General features: G+C 47.1%; 1 protein-coding gene across 1 annotated transcript in view; it reads left to right on the top strand.

Moving 5' to 3' along the window:
• The first annotated feature begins 18,425 nt into the window (after positions 1–18,425).
• Positions 18,426–24,247, top strand: part of TRIM9 (tripartite motif containing 9) — a 130,481-nt gene continuing 124,659 nt past the window's right edge. Inside the window, exon 1 of the mRNA XM_065403238.1 lies at positions 18,426–19,232. Within this exon, the coding sequence (XP_065259310.1) occupies positions 18,426–19,232 (807 nt within the window). The remainder of the gene's footprint in view (positions 19,233–24,247) is intronic.

The following is a 24,247-nucleotide window of genomic DNA, read 5'->3' as shown; positions in this document are numbered from 1 at the left end:
CTGGAGGCAGCAGCCAGTGGAGTGAACCCCAAGGACAAAGTGGTGGATGCAGAAGTGGAGCTGGAGAAGAATGGGGGACAGGCGACAGGGACATCTGGTGGCGTGGTGATCCAGGACCTTTCTTTAAGTCCGGAGGGGTCTAGCCAGTCCCAGCACTCCAGCCCTGGCACGCTTGACCCCGGTAAGTACTCGTTGTGCTTTGATATTGCAGAGAGCTATGAGGCAGAGCTCTGTTTTTGTTGTTGTTGTTGTTCCAGGGTAGAAGAGGGATAGAAATAACCAGCACTAGCACTGTTTGCATCAGCTTCTTATTCCCCTATGCAATGAGGCAGAGGGGACCCGGCAGAAACGTTTGTTGATGCACACCAGGGTGTCCTGGAAATCCTCCATAGAAACGTTCCTGGAGGTACTCTGCAATTCTCTGCTGAAGGTTCCTTCTTGTTTCTTCCCCCATGCCAATCGGCAATCACCTCTGCAGGCATCATAGCGGCACACAGGCAAGCAGCACACGGACCAGATCTGTAGCCACACGCATGCAGAAGCTGCACCCTTGCATCCTTGGTTACCCTAAGGAGCATGATATCAGCTGCTATACCCCCCACCTGTGGGAAACAATGTCAGTATTCAGAATAGTGATCCTGAGTGCTATTATTGATATCCCTGTGAAACTCACCACCACCACCCTTTCTCTCCTTTCTCATGCAAAACCATGCTCTGAAGTGTCCTTAGCTTCTGTTTGCCAGAAGCTGGGAATTGGCAACAGGGGATGGATCACTTGGTGATTACTTGTTCTGTTCATTCCCTCTGAAGCCCCCCCCCCCCCCGGCCATTTTAGGAAGCAGGATATTGGGCTAGATGGATGATTGGTCTGACTCAGTATGGCCGTTCTTGTGTTCTTATCTTGCCCCTCCCCCCCCTTCCCCCAGGCCAAACTCACCATGGCACTGTGTGCCTGCCAAGGGAGCGTGAGAAAGTGATCTACCTAACTTGTCTGTATCAAGGCTAGGAGTGCACTCATAATAGTGCCTCTGTCTATTGTTTCTTTAGCTTCTGCAGATGTGCCCTTGAGGGTTTCTTCCTGCACACCAACTGAGCGGCTCTGAATGATAAGGAGACAAACCAGGAGAAGTAAGGAAGACATGTTCAGGGAGGTGTTACATTCATCAGATGCAGCTGATAGCAAGCAGAGAGCATGGAGAGAGACCATAAATGAAAGACTGAGAATGGATAGCCAGGAGAGGAAATAGGGACAGGAGCGGATGATACAGGGGCAGGAGCAGATGGTACAGCTTCTGGAGGATCAAACAGACATGCTGAGGTCCCTGATTGTGCTTCAGGTGGAACACATGCATGCTTACCTCCCTCTGTAGCCCATACAGAACTGCCTTCCATGCCCTCCCCAATGATTAAAAATGTACTTATAGAAAGAAAATGAATCTTTATTTATCTACAAATCACGGTGGTTGCTGCTGAAATTTATACACAGTGTCAATCAGTGTATTTGCAGAAACAGTGAATAACCACACAGAAATCATTACAAGGGTCAGACTATGGTGCAAGAAAGCAATGCCTGGATCAAAGCATTACAGAAAGGCACATTACTGGGGCTCATTGTCAAAATGCTTCTTAGAAGCCTCCCTAATTCGAATAGCCCCCGGTTGAGTCCCTCTAACAGCCCCGGTATTTGGCTGCTCAAAAGCAGCCACCAGCCGATCCACCTCAACGTTCCATCCCTGCGGAAACTTTTCCCCTTTAGCTTCACAAATGTTATGCAGAGCACAGCAGGCTGCTATGACCATGGGGATATTTTCCTCATTAAAGTCTAACCTGCAAAAAGGCAGCGCCAGCGACCCTTTCATCTGCCAAAGGCACATTCAATGGTCATTCTGCATCCGCTGAGCCTGTGGTTAAAGTGCTCCTTGATGCTGTTAAGGTTTCCAGTGTAAGGCTTCATGAGCCACAGGAACAAGAGGTAGGCTGGATCTCCCAGGATCACAACTGGCATTTCCACATCCCCAATTGTAATCTTCCGGTCTGAAAAGTAAGTCCCTGCTTGCAGCTTTCTATACACGCCAATATTCCTTAAGATTTGTGTGTCATGCACCACCCTGCACTGATATCAGTGAAACGATCCCGGTGATCCACCAGCACCTGCAATACCATTGAGGAGTAGCCCTTTCTATTGATGTACTCTGTCACAAGGTGATCTGGGGCCAAAATGGGGATATGCGTTCCATCTATCACCCCGCCGCAGTTAGGGAATCCCATTGCCACAAAGCCATCCATTATTTCCTGCACATTGTCCAGAGTCACAGTCCTTCGTAGCAGAAGGTGATTAATGGCCCTGCACACTTACATGACTGCAACCTCCATGGTGGACTTCCCACCTCCAAACTGATTTGCGATTGATCTGTAGCAGTCTGAAGTTGCCAGCTTCCACACAGCAATCGCCACTCGCTTCTCCACTGGGAAGGCAGCTCTCAATTTGGTGTCCCTGCACCAGAGGGCAGGGGGCGAGCTCTGCACACAGTTCCAGGAAGGTGGCTTTGCACATCTGAAAGTTAGCAGCCACTGCTCATCATCCCTTACCTGCATCACAATGTGATCCCACCACTCAGGGCTTGTTTCCTGAGCCCAGTACTGATGGTCCACCATGTGTGGCTGCTCCATGAATGCCAACAGCAATCTGGAATTGTTCCTTTCCATGGCACACAGCAGGGCAGACACCACAGTGTCATCATCAGACTTGCAGCTCATGAAATACTGTAGGATCAGTCATGTTGTGTTCATAACACTCATCACAAGGCTGGAGAGCAGTGCAGGATCCATGCTTTCAGGTAGAGATGGCAGGCGCACAGTTTACAAGTGCCGTTGAAAAGCAGCACGAAAGGTAGTCAGAAGCCTATAGACTAATGGAACGCAGAAAACTGCATCATGGGACAGTGAGCCCGCCCCATGAGGCACTGCAGTCCCTTTCCAGAACTCCCAGTGGCAGATGGTGGTGAGTTGCTGAAGGGTTAAAATCCATGTGCATTTTATATAACAACCTAGTATATGGATTGTGCCAGCTCTTTTCCAGACCCAAAGTCCAGAGTTTGGTCAAGAGAAATAGTGATTAGCTAAGAGAAAGCTGGGGTAAACACGATAACATTGCCTTTGCTAAGATCTGCTTGGTCAGTAGAAATGCCAGATGTTGAAGCAATAACTAAATAATTGTGTCTTATTCAGAGTTGCAGATTGAACAAAGGATCCCTGTTCCTATTGTGTCAGTCTCTTCTGTAGGGAACGTTCTTCCCACAGATCCAACCTTGAGTTTATGAAAATTGGCACATGTCAGTATAAAATATGGCATCCTTCCACCTCCCTTCCAAGGGACCAATGCCCTGCCTTAAGACATAAAGAAGACAATCTGTATTGTCATGTACTTTCACTGTTTCTTTGCTTTAACCCCTGGGAATGTACCTGTTGGACAATCAAAGGACTTGCTCCATTCCTATGGACCCCAAATCAGACTTCAACATCTATATTTTATACTAATAACATTTTATCAAAGTATTAATTAAATGTTAACTTGCTAACTTGAGACCATGGGCGGAGACATTATGTAACCTTTTAACCATTGGCTAATGTGCTATCTTGTCTTGCTGCAAAACCTATCCCAGGGTGTGGAACTGCCTACCCCGTCACTTTCCCCCGCCCATGGAAAATCTATATATTCTATTGTAATCAATTGACTGACAGTGTCTCTGAGCCTAATAAGCAAGGTGACACTGCGCCAGCGCTGTGTGTAATGAACTCCTATGCTTGACCTCTACACGGTGTGGATTTATGTCTTTCAGCTGCACAGTGGGATAGCCACCCATAGGACACTGCTCTCTCTGTCAATACAAGAGCACCTACTGTGGACATGCTCCACCGACAGAAGGAGCGTTGTGTGGTCACGCAACAGCGGTTTAATTACATCGACTTCAGTTGATGTAGCTTTGGAGTGTAGACATGGCCTCTGACTCCACAGTCACTGCCCAACATCAGTGTTGAAGTATCTACCATCAGAATGACTTGGCTGGAGTCGGTTGAGAAAAGGGGGAGGAGTGGGGCAAAGGGGTGACTTTTCCCCCATATTTTCTTTCTCAACTTTGGACACTCACGTTTTTGAAATTCAAAATGTCCAACTTTGAAGGACAGTGACCAGCTTCCAAGTCCCCAGAGGAGCCTGGTGTCCCTGTACGATGTCTTAGCGCCTGCCTGGCGTTATGCAAGGCCGCATGCTTTTCCCTTCAGTCGTGATAAAAAGGCTGGCTCCCGGAGAAGCAATACAGCCTCTTGATTCTAGCTGAGCGCCTTTAAGCCTTGCAAAACCCCACATTCTATTTTGGATGTGATTCTCCCTTTAAGGAATTCCTCCCTGATCTTTAAATACACACACCAGGAGATTCATTTTTTAAAACAAATATCTGGGCATTTAAGCAAGATTTTCATCTCACTCCTTAAGAAGGGAATGGGTGCTACAGAGCTGGCTGCTAAATCACTTCCATCACTAGGTAAGGCAGGGGTTCTCAAACTGGGGGTCGGGACCAATCAGGGGGTCGTGAGGTTATTACATGAGGGGTCCTGAGCTGTCAACCTCCACCCCAAACCCCGCTTGCCTCCAGCATTTAAAATGGTGTTAAATATATTAAAAAGTGTGTTTGATTTATTAGGGGGGGTCGCACTCAGAGGCTTGCGATGTGAAAGGGGTCACCAGTAAAAAAGTTTGAGACCCACTGAGGTAAGGGAAAGATGCGCCATTCTGATTTCAAACACGACTAGCAACACTGCCGCCAGTTGATCTATCAACTTCATAAAATCCTGGGGGCGGCTCACCCAGGCTCCGAGTTTTACCTGCTGGGAGATTTTTAAAGGGCTGCATGTCTTCGCGGACGGGCAGAGATTGATTGTCTTACTGCAGATGGAGATGGCAGATGAATTGGCGACAGACAGCCTTCAGCTTCACACTGCTTTTTGCTCCAGTATCAGATGTGAATATCTTACTGATTTCCTGAGGGCTACCACTCCCCACCCCGCCATGCCCTGCCTCTTTCACACTCAACTTGGAAAGCAGGATCAGTAGATCAGAAATCATTCAAAAGAGTGTACCTGTGGGCAATAGAGGCAACCACTTTCCTCTCCTTCCCTTTGTCCAGGAAATTTTGCCGGAGGAATCTCTCAGTCCATTGTGTGTAATTCTGCTATACACAGCCCTCAGTGCCTAGTTATTATTTTAACTCATGGAAAATGCACTAAGTCCCCTTTGCTCTGTGCTTGCTGGACAACTTAAAGATGTCTGAAGTGGGCAGCTGGGGATTCCCCCGGGTTGAAGAAATGCCCAGTTAGCATAGCCAGCTAGCTATACCATCACCTCCTGTCTCCAACCTCCAGCATAGGGGGCATGCTGCAGGAAGAGGCAGGGATGGCTGGACTGCACAGTTCTCCAGTGACCCCTGCCAGCATAAAGCTTCTAGGAGCCCATACCAGCTGGGGCCAGTTACAACAGCCAGCCCCGAGGCTGATTGGAGTTGTGCCAGGTTCCAGACCAGCTCCCAAGGAACGAAAAGATGGTGAGACCACCTCTGTCTCCAGCTTTGAACACCTGAAGACGTGGCCCACAGTCTCTGCCCCACAAGCTCACAAACATGACCTAACAAGGAGGACAAAGCACAAGAGGGAGGGTAGGGGACTGCTGTATAATTGTAACAGGGCAGAGAGGCTACAGAGAGACAGATTCTCATTTACACCCAGGCCTCTTTCCACCATGGAGATAGAGAAGTGGAGAAAGACAGTTCGGGGACTCTGAGACAAACCCCCCCTTGCATTCATTTTATTCATGAGGAAACAGTTTAACGGAAGCAGTTCGCTGCAACCTGCCACTTCCGGCTCCCTCGAGGATGCTCCAGCTCTGACAAGGCCCTGCCACAACATCATGAAATTGATTATGACCCAAGGCCAGTTCTAGGGACGGGCAAGCCAGGTGGTCACCCTGGGAGGTGGCTTCCAGGGAGCGCCAGACCAGCTTTTTTATGTATTTTTTGCTCCACTCTGATTGGACAGCCATTTTTGCTCCGCTCATGGGTCGATTGTGGTGGTTTTCTTTCCTTTTCTTCGGCAGTGGTTTGTGCATTGGCCTGCTAAACCCAGTGTTGTGAGTTCAATCCTTGAGGGGGCCACTTAGGGATCTGGGGCAAAATCAGTACTTGGTTCTGCTAGTGAAGGCAGGGGGCTGGACTCGATGACCTTTCAGGGTCCCTTCCAGTTCTAGGAGATGGGATATCTCCATTAATTCAGGTGGGAGGTGCCAAAAACTTTTTCTGCTCTGGCCAGCGAAATGGCTTAGACTGCTCCTGTTTTGACCAGTACAGTCCCTTAAATATTTGCAGGGAAAGATCACCGATGAAGAGGAACAGGTTTCCCCAGAGCAGATGGAGATTAAGAATCACGGTTTAGCCAGCACTGTGAAGAACGGGCACTCCAGGGGGCATGTTACCTCCCACCAGCCAAACTGTACGTCCGGTTTGAATGAGAGTCTGATTACCAGAGCTTTAGTGAATGTTGAGGCTGCACCAGATGTTCTTTCAGACTGAACATAGACTCAGAGACTCATAGGCTTTAAGGTCAGAAGGGACCATTATGATCGTCTAGTCTGACCTCCTGCACAACGCAGGCCACAGAATCTCAGCCACCCACTCCTGTAACAAACCCCTAACCTATGTCTGAGCTATTGAAGTCCTCAAATCTTGGTTTAAAGACCTCAAGGTGCAGAGAATCCTCCAGCAAGTGACCGGTGCCCCACGCTGCAGAGGAAGGCAAAAAACCTCCAGGGCCTCTGCCAATTTCCCTGGCGGAAAATCCCTTCCCGACCCCAAATATGGCGATCAGCTAAACCCTGAGCATGTGAGCAAGACTCACCAGCCAGCACTCAGGAAAGAATTCTCTGTAGTAACTCAGATCCCACCCCATTTAACATCCCATCACAGGCCATTCGGCATATTTACCTGCTAATGATCAAAGATCAATTAATTGCCAAAATTAGGCTATCCCATCATACTATCCCCTCCATAAACGTATTAAGCTTAGTCTTGAAGCCAGATATGTCTTTTGCCCCCACTACTCCCCTTGGAAGGCTGTTCCAGAACTTCACGCCTCTGATGGTTAGAAACCTTTATCTAATTTCAAGTCTAAACTTTCTAGTGTCCACTTTATATCCATTTGTTCTTGTGTCCACATTGGTACTAAGCTTAAATAATTCCTCTCCCTCCCTGATATTTATCCCTCTGATATATTTATAAAGAGCAATCATATCTCCCCTCAGCCTTTTTTTGGTTAGGCTAAACAAGCCAAGCTCTTTGAGTCCCCTTTCATAAGACAGGTTTTCCATTCCTCGGATCATCCTAGTAGCCCTTCTCTGTACCTGTTCCAGTTTGAATTCATCCTTCTTAAACATGGGAGACCAGAACTGCACACAATATTCCAGATGAGGTCTCACAAGTGCCTTGTATAACGGTACTAACACCTCCTTATCTTTACTGGAAATACCTCGCCTGATGCATCCCAAGACCGCATTAGCTTTTTTAATGGCCATATCACATTGGCGGCTCATAGTCATCCTGTGATCAACCAATACTCTGAGGTCCTTCTCCTCCTCTGTTACTTCCAACTGATGTGTCCCCAATTTATAACCAAAATTCTTGTTATTAATCCCTAAATGCATGACCTTGCACTTTTCACTATTAAATTTCATCCTATTACTATTACTCCAGTTTACAAGGTCATCCAGATCTTCCTGTATGATATCCCGGTCCTTCTCTGTGTTAGCAATATCTCCCAGCTTTGTGTCATCCGCAAACTTTATTAGCACATTCCCACTTTTTGTGCCAAGGTCAGTAATAAAAAGATTAAATAAGATTGGTCCCAAAAGCGATCCCTGAGGAACTCCACTAGTAACCTCCTTCCAGCCTGACAGTTCACCTTTCAGAATGACCTGTTGTAGTCTCCGCTTTAACCAGTTCCTTATCCACCTTTCAATTTTCATATTGATCCCCATCTTTTCCAATTTAACTAATAATTCCCCATGTGGAACCGTATCAAATGCCTTACTGAAATCGAGGTAAATTAGATCCACTGCATTTCCTTTGTCTGATCACCTCATGTTCTGTTTCCCAATTATACTCTTCCTAGATTTGTCCAGGGAAATTGTGCAGAGAATACATAAAATGGGAAAATGGAAAAAGAAAACATTCCAGAAAAGAGGTTGGATTTTATTAACAATGATCAGATCAAATGAGCTCATTGGTTATAACAAGTACAAGGAGATGCACCAACACTCCCCCTGGGAAAATACTCCTATGGGATATTAAATCACAAAGAATAGCCACTATGTAAAATAACTTACTCTGCTATTCATATGGGGCTCAATCCTGCAAGGTGCAGAGCACTTTTGCAAGGGGCTGAGTGCCCTCAATTCCCACTGAAGGCCCCAATTCAGCAAGGAACTTAAGCACATGCTTAACTGTAAGCACATGAGTAGTGTCACTGGCTTCAAGTCAGTCCCACACAGAGTCGAACCCATGATATATGGAATATTGCTCACAGCATATAGAATCTCTTATGCCAAGAGGGATGGCAGAGTTGAAGCCTTGAGTGTTTAGGGCAGACCCCTGAGATTATCTGGCAGAGTTTTGTAGGATGACTCTTCTTTGGGCTTTGTTTTTCTGTCTGTTGATTTAAGAAGCCTCATAGAAATACGGGGTATTTAATACAATAGGCCATGAGAGCACCTTTGGAAAAGGACCTGATTCCAAATTCATCCAGGGTATAACAACTGCGTTGACTTTAGGGGAGGACCTTGGCCAAATGGATGATTAGTAACTCGTTAGGAGCTATTATTGCTCATGTCAATATCTACAAGTGTTGTGCGTGATTTTTAATCTGCATTCGCAGCAGACAATGCAAATGCATCTGTGGACTGGGAGGGTGCATAGGTGCATGCTATGAATGGTTGAGAGCAGTAAGTTGGGATCCATAGTTACAATACTTGTGGAAACTTAACGATATGCTGCAACCCTGACTAATAGCACTTATTCGTAAGAACAGTCCTATTGACTTTAGGTCAGCCAAGTGGTGCTTTCCACACACCCCAAAACACAGCTTTGTTGCAACAGAAATAATAACAGGCTCTTCCTTCCAGCAGCACAAGCCGGAGCCATTTTAATGCTGCGATAAGGTTGCCCCTGTTACTTGTTCAGGAGCACCTGGCAAACAGGACATGATGAAAGCAAAAGCCTGCAAAACAAGACCATTTCCCGATCCTTTCACTTTTAATTGCTGATCACCGTGACATTTTTCTAACAAATTCCGAGGCTGGGGAAAGCAGTTGTTGCAGATTTTAAGCTACACCGTGTACGTCTCGCAGGGTGAGAACAAGCAGGACAAGAGTAAGGAGCAGGCAATCAAAGCACGAGAATATTGCGCTCTTGATGAGAAAAAAGTAGAGAGAGAAGCCGGTGTGTCAAAAAGAAAACAGCAACGTGTTTCTGACTGAGGGAGTCTTCTTAGAGAATCCACCAGAATTGGTGGCTGCATTCGTTTCAATCCTCTTTGCTTCTTTATACCTACCCTATTTACATGCTACACATAGAATTAAAGCAGAAATAGCAGCACCTACCTGCCACAGTGAAAAATGACTGCGAGAAACCACACAGACAGACAAAACAAGGAAGGATGGTTTCATTTAGGCAAAAGGGCAGCTAGAGGAATGCAAGCTGCAAAATAAATGTGCTCGCGGAGGTAACAATGGGCAGATACCAGGTGTCAGTAAATGAGGGACATTCAGCAGAAATATCTATTTTCTTCCCCACGGTTCTCAATATATATATGCCAAAATGAAGAGATTCTGCAAGGAACCCAGAAAAGCACAGCCTGTGTGAATAAAAGTTTAGGAGATCTCGATCCTATCACAATTCTCCCTACCACCGTAAGCTGTGAGCTTGCTCTGTAAAAGCAACGGAGAAAGGAAGGAAGAAATAGAAAGAGGGGGCAAAGAGAAATATATTTTTCTCTCTCTTGATTTAGTCTTCCTTCCTTGGACGACTCAAGGACGATCTTGTATTCCTTGTGTGCCTTAAAGGCATCCCCACTCCTCCCAACGTATTGAATGCAATTTGATGTGCGCTCAAATTTTAGATACACCCGACTGTGGATGGCTCTGCATGGATGCACAAGGGTAGGGACGACATACGGAGCCGTCCCTTTGTTCCACCTCCAGCAAATTGTGCATCTGCACAACCTCAGTAAGCCAGCCCCACTAAAATCCCACTTTAACCGTATCGATATCTACCAAAGCTGCTCGGCCAGCAGAGCTCACACTCTCACAAATGCACACCACCAAATGCACTCACGGACACGCACTACTGGAGGTATTCCATATATCCTGCTAGTCATATTGTCTATCACTCTCCACCTACTATCCAAGTCTTGGGGGGTCTTCTGACTGTCACCACCTATGTCCTATTAGCCAAGACTAATAGTCACTGTCAATATCCGGCCTGTTCCCTATGAGCACACTGTGCGCGTACTGAGATGGGTCTAGCTGGTGTGGAGGGAGACACACAATGATATCTGATTGATGTCTGCGGGACTAAATTTTACGATCCTTGTGATGCTATTTTGTCTTCTGTCTTAGGGCCTTGACGGCCATGTGAAAAGACATGGTGTGTAGTTGATTAGCCACAGACACTTCTTTAGGGACACTAATACTTGTTCTTCTCCATGATACTGCTTCATCCTGAATCCAGCCTGATTGATGTGGAGAGACTGGTGCTCCACAGAGGGTTGGGGACTGTGCAGGTGCTCCGGGGGGGAAGATATTCACTGGCTATACCATGTGGAAGCTCGGGGTGATGCTAACGAGGCCTGAGGCAGTAGTGAAGAGCGTGGGGAGATGTCGCCCAGTAACAATACATGTTTACATGGGTTGGATGGTCACGGTGGGATTTCTGCCTTCTGCCCTGCTGGAATCCATTTGAGGGTTCTGCCGTGTGTAAAGTAGTTCAGTGCAGGTGGGACCATGGCGCACAACTTGAATTTCTGCACTAACGTGGTACTAGTGGTGGGTTCAGTTCCCACCGATCTCCCTTTAATCCACCCAAGATGCAGACTATGCCAAGGCGCAGGTGATTAATCAAAGGTATCTAGAGAGAGTTGTTATATGGCTGTAATATTTAATTTCTCACCAATACTCTGATTTCTCTGGACGTTGAGGATGGATGTTTCTGGGGGTTGTGGGAAGCATTAACAGGCCCGTGGCCATCGCTATTTTGGAATGCTAGGAGTGTGCTGGGATGATCTGAGTGGTGGACTCTGCAGAGCTGTGGACAGTCTGCGGAGAGGCGGTCCCGATGAGCTGAAGTCCTACCACCATGTCTTGGCTCGAGTCACGTGTGTTGTAAGCCATACAAAAGCACTTCTGGAGCCTTAGGTTTGGGCCATAGGGCATTACTTCTGTTTCATCTGGATGACAGCAGCATTTTGGCTAAGATTTGCCAGGTGTCCCTTATCTGGCCAGGTCCATGTGACCCAGGTTTGTTTTATGCACAGCCGTTCCAATCGTCTTTTGCCTCTTGCCCACCAAATGATGCTTTCCGTCCATACGGCTTCTTCAAGCACTGTGGCCATCAAGCTCAACCTAGACCCAAACATTCCAAAAGACCTTGGCAAAGTGGAGAATTGGTCTGAAATCAACAAGATGAAAGGCAATAAAGACGAGTGCAAAGTACTTCACGTAGGAAGAAAAAAATCAAACGCACAACTACAAAATGGGGAATAAAAACTGGCTAGGTGGTCATACTGCTGAAAAGGAGCTGGGGGTTAATGTGGGTCACAAATGGAATCTGAGTCAACAATGGGAGGCCATTGCAAAGAAGGCAAATATCATTCTCAGGTACATTAACAGGAGTGTTGTAGGTAAGATATGGGAGGTAATTGTCCCACTCTGTTTGGCACTTGTGAGGCCTCAGCTGGAAGATTGTGTCCAGTTCTGGGTGCCACAATTTATGAAAGATGTGAACAAATTGGAGAGAGTCCAGAGGAGAGCAACAACAAAGATAAAAGGTTTTGAAAACCTTACCTATGAGGAAAGGTTACAAAAACTGGGCATGTTTAGTCTTGAGAAAAGAAGACTGAGGAGGGACCTGATAACAGCCTTTAAATACATTAAGGGCTGTTATAAAGAAGACAGTGATCAATTGTTCTCCATGTCCACAGTAGGTAGGACATGAAGTAATAGACTTAATCTGCTGCAAGGGAGATTTAGGTTAGATATTAGGAACAACTTTCTACCTCTATGGATAGTTAAGCTCTGGAATAGGCTTCCAAGAGCAGGCTGTGGAATATCCATCATTGGAGATTTTTAAGAACATGGTGGACAAACTCCTATCAGGGACAATCTAGGTTTATTTGGTTCTGCCTCAGCACAGGGGGCTGGACTTGGTGACTTCTTGACATCTCTTCCAGACCTATATTGCTATGATTCTGTGATTATCCACTGGACTAGTACACTTTGTATCACTATATAGTTCTTGTGTAGGACCTACAGTAAATACCACACTGGGGGGGGGGGGGGAGTCTAAAAAATATACATATTCATTGCAAGAATGTAGAACTCTATATGTATCTTACTTTTTTCATCAAACACATTGGCAGTGCCCCAATCAGTAACTGCTTCAAATTATAAAAGTCAGAGCATGCAAAGGTTGCAAGACACTTTTAAAATTAAATTCCACTTTTGTTCTCTGCATTTTGAAACAATTAGTTTCCTCCCGACTCCAGACCCTATGGGTTTCTTCACCCAGTAAATCAATGCAGTTCAAGGCTATTTATAGGGAATCTTACTACACAAGCATTTCAAGGTGCGTGTTTTGCAATAATATCTAGAGGAAATTAACACAGCTCAGTGATAAGATAGAAGGAAAACTGTTAACATTACTTTGCAAATGCTCACCAAGCGAGCTTTCCTGAGAAACTCTAGTAAAGTGTTCTGTTGTGTCTAACACCAGACTACATGTACCCAATAAGGAGAGATTCACACATACACACGTACAGGGATAGACCTGCTCTGTGTGTGCTTCCAGCTAAGATTCAGGCTGAGACCTTTGTAGTCCCTATGTCCACTTTTAACAGGGGAGCCCAAGAGACCTCTTTCCCAGAGACTGTAAGACTTGTACTAAGCTTGTCTCAGCTTCAGTGTCTGAAAACAAGGGGGAGTAATGGAGAGAGACACTCCTGCCCTGGTGGAGTACGTCACCTTCTCTGGATGGTGCTGTAGCATCCCTACCAGAGGGGATTGTTAGGCCTTGCTCATAAAGAGACTTCTGAAGAGCAGATTGTGTTGCCTTGGCAATGCACCAGATTATCACTTTTCCCCCTGCCCAATCAGGGGCACCGTTTCACATTTTGGTAGGGGTGGGGGCATTTTAACTGTGATTCCAGGGGCTACTTAGGCACCTGAAAACTGTAGGGTTGGTTGTTGTTTTTTGTTTGTTTGTTTGTTTTGCAGATAATAACTTATAAATTAGTCCGTAGGAGCACTGTATCTAATTCCTATATATATAAAAAAGAGAATTAAATAAATATTAGACCCACTCAGCTCTAATACTAACACGTCCTTCCATCTTGTGTCAAGTCACTTAAGGAACACTGGTTAGGTTTAAAATTTTAATGTATATTCTTACTTTGTTACTAACTCTTGAATACAACAATTGAAACAACTGTAGAAAAATCTAGATGACTTTTTATCACGTTCTTGCAGTTCACCAAGCTTGGAATAGATCATTTAACTTTGGAAACAGCCTACTAGGGCAAGGCCCCATGAGTTTATACTGCACTTGCCTGGAGCTCTAGGGGGTTACCTCACTACAAATAATAGACTGGAAACTGACCTTAAACATGAGATTATGTAAAAATAACAGATTTGGGGTTCTTTTTATTTGCCTTCTGCTTTTTGCGCCTTTAGGGTGCACTGGGGTCACATTTTGAAGCTTTCTTCACAGCCACGAGGACTAGAAAGTTCATTTTTCTTTAAGAAGGAAGGCTGAAATCACATATCCACTTGACTCCAGGAGCTGGGGCTTTAAGGAAAACAATAATTATCATGAGACTCATGACAAAATAATGAGAGTTGGCAACACTGCTTTCACTTCTGTGTAAAGGCTAGTTACTTTCCAGAAGGCTCTTAAACACAACACTACAGTGATTGAGTTGCAGTTTTCACAGGAAAATATTTAAAACCAAACACCAAGAAAATTCCACATTTTAAAGTTGAGAAAAAAATGGAGGCTTCTGAGGTACATCAGGGCCACTACAGGCAGGAAAAGAAAATAAACAGGCACAGGAGCTCTGGGCAGCTTTTCCACTTGAAAGAAAGTTGGAGGGTCAAATCTTCTAGCCGTTACTCCAGTAAAACTTCTATTGCCATCAGCGCCTCCACTCATAGATATTAACATGTGCTTAATAACGTTACACTTCATACTTAAATATCTGAGCCATCTTATCCCGGGCTACACATTTTATACACATTGGCTCAGGGACTACATTTTCTGGCATATTCTGAACAGTGCTTGTTACCTGAAATTGGGCCAGCTAGTAAGCTTAGGGAGGACTAATGACCCACCAGAGTTTGGCAGAAAGCAGCACATTTATTATACTGATAGCTAAGCTCAAAAGAAGGGGGGGGGGTGTCACACTCATACTCACATACTCACGCTCCCAGGACAGGCACGGCACTGGAGATGTCAGGATTCTTCAAGGTAAGTGTCCCACAGTGCAGCGATGGACGGTGTGATGAAGGTCAGTCTTCCCGAGGCACAATGGAATGCAACGCGGCGAACCACTGGCCAGGCGGTCCGGGCGAAGGGCCTTCACGGGAGGTACAATCTTGTGAGTGTACGCCTGAGCACATGACCCCTTCGCCTTTTAAGGACCTGCTCCCCATGGCCTGAGACTAGAGATGACGTGGCCGCATCTGGTTGGTCACACTACACCTTGGACAGTGTCCATGCATTGGGTGTGTGATCTCTGCCTAATCAGAGTGTCATGGCCTGCGACTAGAAATGACTTGGCCATGTCTGGTTTGTCAAACTCCACTTTGGGCAGTGTCCATGCATTGGGCATGTGATCGCTGCCTAATCAGAGTGCCAGACACCTTGTTTACCTGGGAGCTCTTCTGATCTTCCAGCTGCTCAAGCAGCCCATTCATCCCACAAGCATTCCAGAGGGAGGGGAAGGGGGAAAGCCACTTCACAGGTATTCAAAGAGGGAGAGGAGACAAAAGGGGGGAGGAAGGTGTAACAGACCTTTTGAGCATACAGGTTATACATAGCATACAGATCACTGCTGCTCCTACAACACTCCGCCCCTTGATCTATGATCATTACAATAGTTGTTGTCGTTGTAGGGCATAGGTGATCTGTTGCAAACAAAACAAACTATCATAATCAGGTGAATATAACTAAAACCATCACAATTATAATAATTGAGTACATCGACAAACAAAATGAGGCCCAAGTTTGATGCTGCAATAGCCATCAAACAATAAAAGTCACTGAGGTCAGGACCTCCTTAAGTATACACAACAAATAAGATTTGTAGGAGTACCACAGTTGTCATGCAGGGTTAAACTGATTTGGAAGACACATAGTAACAGAGAACTTGGTGAAATTGCTGATACTTAAACTAACATTTAGTTGCTAAAATGTTGCAGAATTCCCTATTAGTAACAGTTGTTCTCAAGAGGTGGGGCGGGGGGGCAAATCCAAGACCTGAAAGACGGGGCCCTACAATCACAGGACAAGGTCAAAAATCCCACTAGGGGGTGATAATGCATTTTACAGGTTATGGGGGCCCATGAACTACCCTTCAGGGATGGGGAAGTAGAATTGGGGTTCATAGAGGAAAGTGTGGAATTAAAAATACAAGAACCTAACAAAAAATAAACCTGATGCATTGGGGACCAAAGTCTTTTGGACAGAGGTGGATGTGATTGATAACAGGGATTCCTGTTTTACAGGCTAAACTTCCATATCCTTAATTTAATCACCAGCCCTTTCTTATCTTAATCACCCTGCTGTACGAAACTCGGGGGGGGGGGGAGGCTTCTGGGACATATTGCAGCTACTCCATCTCTTCCTTTGTAACAGATAACCTCCGTCCCCTCCACAAACACATCGGTTCTAGACACACCACCTCCTTCCTCCTTCTCCACTCGTTATGGGACTGAACCCCTCCAGCTGTCCCGTGTACCTTGCATCTGCTGTATTCGCTGCAAAATCCACCCCTGGCTACAGAACTAGGCTATGCCATCCAAGTCTTTGTTTCAAAACAAATGTAGGCCGCAGGCACATGCCTACCTCTAAATGCATGGGTCATCCCATTAAAGTCACTGGGCTCTGTTCCAATGGGACTGCATGTGTGCTTAAAGTGAAGCATGTGCTTAAAGTGTTTGCAAAACTGGGGCTTACATTTCTAGCCCTTGTGCCAATGGCGAAAACCTTCCAAATGCGAAACACGTACAAAATGATGCAGTGATGTCTGCCTGAATCTTCAGAGTGCCTGAAACAATCTCTCCCAGAGGTATGAACTGCCCCTCCAGCTCAATGGGGTGTTAGCCATGCACCTAACCAAGTCAGTTTCAGTGTCAACAGTGTTCATTATTTTAGGACTTATCATTTAGACACCAGCTTTTTCCAGAACCCCACACTGCATCCTATACCTCCCCAGCTGCCAACAGCTCCAGCACTTCCCTACCCAGCTGCCAAAACTTCCAGCTTCCCTATGACAATCTCTACAACAGAGTTGTGCATTTTCAAGAGAAAATTCTGCCTCACCATGAAAATTAAAAATGGAGGGCGCCACACAACAAATGGGTTTTTCATCTCCGAGCAGTGCGCCCAGAGGGCATTTCAATGGTAGCCCCACTCCTGGCACTAGTTAATTCAGAAACAACTCTCCATTTGCAAAGGGACCTGAAGCTGTAGCTGCAGAATCTCCAGCCTCTGCCCTCAGCTGCTGCAGAGCACAGGGGGCTGGCTGCCAACTTTAGGTCGCAGAAGGTGCAGGGGGCTGGGCACGGGGGCTTCGGAGCCAATGGGAGGGAGGAAGGGGCAGGCTGAATTTGGGGGCCCTTATTAATCACATTAGTAGATGTGCAGGTGAATGAGTCCCTGATGGTGTGGCTGATGTGGTTGGGTCCTCTGATGGTGTCGCTGGAGTAGATATGGGGACAGAGTAGGCAACGAGGTTTGTTACAGGGATTGGTTCCTGGGTTAGTGTTTCAGTGGTGTGGTGTGTTGTTGCTGGTGAGTATTTGCTTCAGGTTGGGGGGCTGTCTGTAAGCGAGGAGGTGCTCATTCACCTGCACATCTACTAATGTGATATATGACATCATGTGCCAGCAATGCCCCTCTGCCATGTACATGGGCCAAACCGGACAGTCTCTACGTAAAAGAATAAATGGCCACAAATCAGACCTCAGGAATGGTAACATACAAAAGCCAGGAGGAGAACACTTCAATCTTCCTGGATACCCAATAACAGATTTAAAAGTAGCCATACTTGAACAAAAAAACTTCAAAAACAGACTTCAAAGAGAAACTGCAGAACTAAAATTCAATTGCAAATTTAACACCATTAATTTGGGCTTGAATAGGGACTGGGAGTGGCTGGCTCACTACAAAACAGCTTCCCCCCTCCTGGAATTGACACCTCCTCATCAATTATTGGGAGTGGACCACATCCGCCCTGATCGAATTGGCCCTGTCAACCCTGGTTCTCTTGTGAGGTAACTCCCTCCTCTTCATGTGTCAGTATAACATGACAAGGGCACCTGGGGGCCCCAGCTGAGCCAGTGGCCGAATTGTGCAGGGCGCTGCACAGCGAGAGCCAGTCCCTGCCCCCCAGAATCGTACAGTCCCCTTCCAGCGCCGGGAAACTGAGGCCCGGAGTGATCCGGCGCGGAGACAGCTGGGAACGGAGCCACACACTCCCCTGACGCCCAGCGCCCGGTCTCCCCCTACGCCTGCAAGAGGCCCCAGGGGAGCCGCCGCCGCCGCCGCCGCCTCCCCTAGTCCCGCAGCGCCCCCGCGGTCTGCCTGGGCGGAGCCCGGCGGGCGGGCCGAGCCAATGGCACGGGGGGGCGGAGCCTGGCGGGCGGGCTGAGCCAATGGGGCGGCGGGGGCGTGGCGCGCGGGGCGGTGTGCTGGCGGGCGGCGCGGCGCGGCGGGCAGTGAAGCGCGGGGCGGGCAGGCAGGCGGGCGCTCGCTGGCCAGGGTGCTGCTGCCGCCGCCGCTGCCCGCGCCGCGCAAAGACCCCGCGTCCCTCCCGCCCGCCCGCCCATGGACGAGATGGAAGAGGAGCTGAAATGCCCCGTGTGCGGCTCCTTCTACCGGGAGCCGCTCATCCTGCCCTGCTCGCACAACCTCTGCCAGGCCTGCGCCCGCAACATCCTGGTGCAGACGCCCGAGGCCGAGTCCCCGCAGAGCCGCCGGGCCTCGGGCGTCTCCGACTACGACTACCTGGACCTGGACAAGATGAGCCTGTACAGCGAGGCGGACAGCGGCTACGGCTCCTACGGCGGCTTCGCCAGCGCGCCCACCACCCCGTGCCAGAAATCCCCCAACGGGGTGCGGGTCTTCCCCCCCGCCGCGCCGCCGCCGCCCCACCTGCCCCCGGCCGGCCTGGCCCCCGTGCCCCGCAACGCCTGCCTCACCTGCCCGCAGTGCCACCGCAGCCTCATCCTGGACGAGCGGGGGCTGCGCGGCTTCCCCAAGAACCGGGTGCTGGAGGGGGTGATCGACCGCTACCAGCAGAGCAAGGCGGCCGCGCTGCGCTGCCAGTTGTGCGAGAAGGCGCCCAAGGAGGCCACGGTGATGTGCGAGCAGTGCGACGTCTTCTACTGCGAGCCCTGCCGCCTGCGCTGCCACCCGCCCCGGGGCCCGCTGGCCAAACACCGCCTGGTGCCGCCGGCCCAGGGCCGGGTGAGCCGCCGGCTCAGCCCGCGCAAGATCTCCACCTGCACGGACCACGAGCTGGAGAACCACAGCATGTACTGCGTGCAGTGCAAGATGCCCGTGTGCTACCAGTGCCTGGAGGAGGGCAAGCACTCCAGCCACGAGGTCAAGGCCCTGGGCGCCATGTGGAAGCTGCACAAGGTGAGTGCTGATGCCGGAGTTGGCAAAGGGCCGCTCAGAGAGGGAGTGGTTGGGGGGGCAGACCTGGGGGGGTCTGTCTGTCTGTCCGCTGTTCAGTAGTGCCTGTCCCCGGGGTGCCTAGGCACTGCCGTGCTCGCTGTCCCCTCTCCCTTGCTAGCCCAAGCGCTGGGAACTGGGGTCTTTTCCTTTCTGAAATGGGCAGAGCATGGGGGGGGGGGTTCACCCCAGTGCAATTCTTGCACGTCCTCCATAAGCCTCCAGGCTGATGCTGCCTGCAGTCATTCGCCCTTCCCCAGGCTCCCATGCACTTCAGAGAGGATTTTGGCTAAGGAAGGGGTAGGCATGGCGGGAGCTGGCCTAGGGTGTGCGGATGCATCTGCTCAGAGCACAGGCTAGGCAGGTAACAGGGCATGACGGTTTGCAAAGGGCGAGTGGTGCCGGCCTCCTGGGGCACAGAGTGCCAGGGCTTGATGCAGCGTTGCTGATGAAGGGCTGTGTGTGGGCTGAGCACCTCCTCTGTGTACCCTGAGTCATCTGGAGGTGGCGGGAGGTGAGGAGGAAGGTTGGGAGTGGGTGGGCAGCTCCCCGGCTACATGCTTTACTGAATACTGATCAGCTGCTTTCTTGCACTCTCCCACTTTATAATGCACCTTCTTTGCCAAAGGGCGGGTTAGGAGACTCCTGTAATGAAGCAGAATAACGAGAGGGGGCTGCGATTCCCACTCCTCTCTCCATGCTGAGAAATTCATTTTTAATCCAGGACTGAGATGCAGAGTTGGCAATTTCCCGGGGAAAAACTAGTTGAGGCCAGGGAGCTGGTAAATACCGGTTTAAACCCAGAACCTGGGGTTTTATTAGAATACATGAATGAAAATGACTGAAAAATAGCTAGCAATCTGATACTAGATTTGCGATAATCTAGTGTGCTTAGTTCTAATGAAAGGGAATAAAATAAAACAAAAAAAGAGTCTCTACTTAAAGCTGGGTGCTGTCTACTTCAAAGAGAACTTTCTGAATCTGGGACTTCCCCTTCTGTGTGTAGCAGTGAAAATTACCTGTTTGTTTAGTAAACAAAGACGGAGGATTCCCAGATTGAGAAGTTTCTCTCTGAGGTAAACTGCCAAACGTACCGTCCAGTCCAGACCTCTGTCTCTCGACCTGGCTGGCTAAACTCTGCGAGTACCATGACTCACGTTGAAATATTTCAAGATGCGCAAAGGTGGAAGACCGCTTGACCCGATTCATGGTTATTTTGAGAGAGTTCATGAACGTGGCACAGAGAGTCTTAGATGCCGAAATTGCAAAGAAAAAGTGAGTGGGAAGGCGGACCGTATGAGGAAACATTTTGCAAAATGCAGCGAAAAGAACAAAGAGACGCTGGAACCACCGGCTTTGGCTAAACGTGTGCGAGTATTAGAATCAGCTGCTAAGGACGAAAGTACTGACAATTCTGCACTGCCACTGCCAAGCACATTGAAAGAAAGCCAGATCCAGGTCGGCCAAAGACAACGAGGAGGAAGTGCCACGGTTTTTCCACCACGAAGGCATATGTTGGTAACAAAACCAACCCCAGAACTGAAACGAAAGATTGTAGAGTTTTTTTATGAGCATCCAACGTTTCAAGCAATGATCTGCTGCCTAAGGCCAGGCTACAAAGCACCCAGTCGAAAGCAGGTGGCAGGTGAACTGGTAGACACCGTTACTGATGGCTTGAGGGTGGAAGCACACAATGAATTACATGGAAAGGCAGTTACATTAAAACAAGATGGCTGGAGTAATGTGCCCAGTGACCCAGTGATAGCGGACTGGGTGCAGATAGGGAAAACTGTGGTTTATGTATCAATAGTGGAAGCAATAAGAAGACTGGAAAGTACTGTGCTACATTGGCAAAAGAAGCCAAGGAGTTAGCCAATGAACTGTATGGTTGTGTTGTTAAGAGCTACCTGACAGACAATGAGAGAATGATGCAAAGTATGAGAAGTGATTTGGAACTAGATGACGACACATTGGTTACGTACGGATGTGCATCACACTGGCTCAATCTACTTGGACAAGACCTTACCCCAAGTGCTTTGATGACACGTGTTATAGATTTACAAAAGTATTTTCATCATCACCATCAGCCTGCAGCCTGGTTAAAAGAATGCCATGGATCTGTACAACCCCAAATCCCTGGCGACGCACAATGGAACAGTCAAATAACATGCCTGGAAACGTACGTTAAAAATCGGCCGCATTATCTCAGGATTGTGAGTGATCATGAGGCAGACCTTGAAGAGAAAGTGGTCAGTATAATTAATAATCAAGGGATTTACCAAGAAGCAAAGAACTTGATCGGTCAGTTGAAACCAGTTGCTGTGGCACTTGACACACTCCAAAGGGACACATCAGCAATTGCTGTTTCATGCGAAATGGGGTTGGATCTGCTGATAAATGAAGATCTTGCAGCACACAAAGCAAAAGTACAAAAGAGATTTCATGAGGCCATTACTCCTGTACACATGTTGGCCAACCTCCTTCATCCAAAATATGCAGGAAAGAAATTGTCAGCTGAACAAGAAGAAATTGCCAGACAGTGGTTGCTCAGCAAAAATCCCGACTTTCTGCCATATTTACTAGCATTTAAAGTGGAAGAAACTCCATATCCAAAATCAATGTTTTCATCCACTATCAAAGAAAAAGTTCCCCCTGTAACATGGTGGAAGAATTTGAAGAATGCTGATATTCCATCTGACTTCATAGAACTGGTGGTGCAATGGCATCAGTGTCCAGCAAATTCAGTGGGCATAGAACGAATCTTTTCAAACGTTGGATACATCCATTCAAAACGGAGGGTTGGTCTATCCGCTACATCAAAGTTGGTCTGCTACAGAATGCTGTGTGGCCAAAAGGACTTGGAGGGGTAATCTGCAACTCTGTATGTTTCTGATTGCTGCTTCAAGCCCACAACTCTACATTATTGTCATTTTCACGTTTTTGATTATTGTTTATATAATATTGAAAACTGACATCTGAGTCATGACACCTATAACTTCCTTAAGAAAATACCAAACTGAAATGTACACAGACGTGCTGATGCTCAGGATTATAATCATATATATTAATTATGTCCACTGCAGTTTAGCTTTTTCTTTGCACAACCCTAAATTAATCTACAGCCATATGTAACCACAATTAGAATAGGTAACTAAAACTAAGTGTAATGTCGTGTACATTAACAAAACAGTCTTTAAAATAGAAAATGCCTTAAATGGGGACTAACTAGGTTTTCCTGGAGTGATAAAAAACCATGATTTGGCCTGGTAAATCCACCGCTGGTAAATACCATACCATGCCTGCTCAGATGCATGTTGGTGACCTCCCGTCTAAGGTAACTAGGGCAGAAGTGACTGGGATGTAGGCAGACAGGGCTCAGTGAAATGTGTATTCTGATGAAACATGAAAGCCCAGCCTCATTACTTGGGCTAACATTGAAATAATTGCCCCTCTGTAATAAACAGGAGCTGGAGGACAGGGCACATTGGAAGGAGTAGGTGGAAAATCTGTGATGTAAGAGACATTGACATGTGGGCCTGTCTCTCCCAACCCCTAATGAAATAATTTTCCAGGAACATCTTCATTTATTCATGTCGTGTTTTGCCACAACATATGGAGGCAAACAGCCCTGTGGAGAATACACCAGGACTGCCGCGCTGTAATTCTGTCCTCTGTGTAAATTGGGCATGGGGGGCGTTCTCCACACTGACAGGCTGTCACTTCGCTTGACAGCTGTGCTATTCCGAACGGAAAAGGAATTAAAGGCCTGTGCTACACTAGGCAATATTGTACGTGTGCTTGAAAGAGGGTTGTTCTTCTGGTATTTAAAGAGCTGCAGTGTTGCTACAGCTGGGTTGCAATAGCTGCATTGTAAGTACAATATTATTAGGCTTGGAAGGATTAGATTTTGACTGGTAAATGTCAGTAAACGTTGATTTCACTATACACACACAAACCGACCAAAAATATTTCCATCGATAATCAAAATTTACAGATAGGCAGAGTAAGAAAACTACTGCCTGAGAACTATTAGAGTTTGGTTGAAGGATATTTACATTGTTTATTTAGACATATGATGTTGTTTTTATATTTCAATGGTTAGAAAGCTTTAACTTGTTGAATTTCAATATCTACTGTCATTAAATCATTATTGTTTGACCCCTTCATTGCCTGATGTTCCCTCCCTCCCCATAATTTCCTTCAACTGTGGGCATTTAAATCTATAAAACTAGGGGGAAATGTTTAAAAGTAAACATTGATATTATCCTTCAAAATTATAGAAAAATAAATATTTAATAAAAATGGAATATTATTGATAGCAACTAGTAGTTTTCACACTGATCTTTTGATGTCTGTATCATCCTGCTGCTGCATCTCACAGCCTGACTAACATATTGACCTACTAATGAAACTCACGTGCATGTTGTGGTCCATCAGTGTGTTAACATGACATGAACCCTCAACTACTGTGAGTGCTGTGCTATGTTTTACCATGGGTGAGAGAAACAGCTGTTTCCCACTGAGGAGAATGTCAAAAAATTTATCAAGAGCATCCTATTTTCACATGGAGGACCCTTCGGGGCCAGATCTTCAGCTGGGGTAAATCAATACATCTCCTTTGAAGTCAATGGACCTATGCTGATACACAGTAGTGGAGGACCTTACCCGCCAAATCATGCATGTAAATGTCTCCAAAACAATGGAGCATCATGGGTAAGAGGTATTTTCATTATGGTTTGTTTGTGAGCACTGGAATGGGTTACCTGGGGAGGTGGTGGAATCTCCTTCCTTAGAGGTTTTTAAGATCAGGCTTGACAAAGCCCTGGCTGGGATGATTTAGTTGGGGATTGGTCCTGCTTTCAGCAGGGGGTTGGACTAGATGAACTCCTGAGGTCTCTTCCAACCCTGATATTTTATGAGTCTATTCTAGTTAACCCCTTATCTTTTGGTGCTCTTTAGCTCTGATGCAGCAAAGCGCT

The sequence above is a fragment of the Emys orbicularis genome, chromosome 4 (genome assembly GCF_028017835.1).
Source record: "Emys orbicularis isolate rEmyOrb1 chromosome 4, rEmyOrb1.hap1, whole genome shotgun sequence".
Classification (NCBI taxonomy): Eukaryota; Metazoa; Chordata; order Testudines; family Emydidae; genus Emys; species Emys orbicularis.
This window is presented reverse-complemented; position numbering and strand designations above follow the sequence as displayed.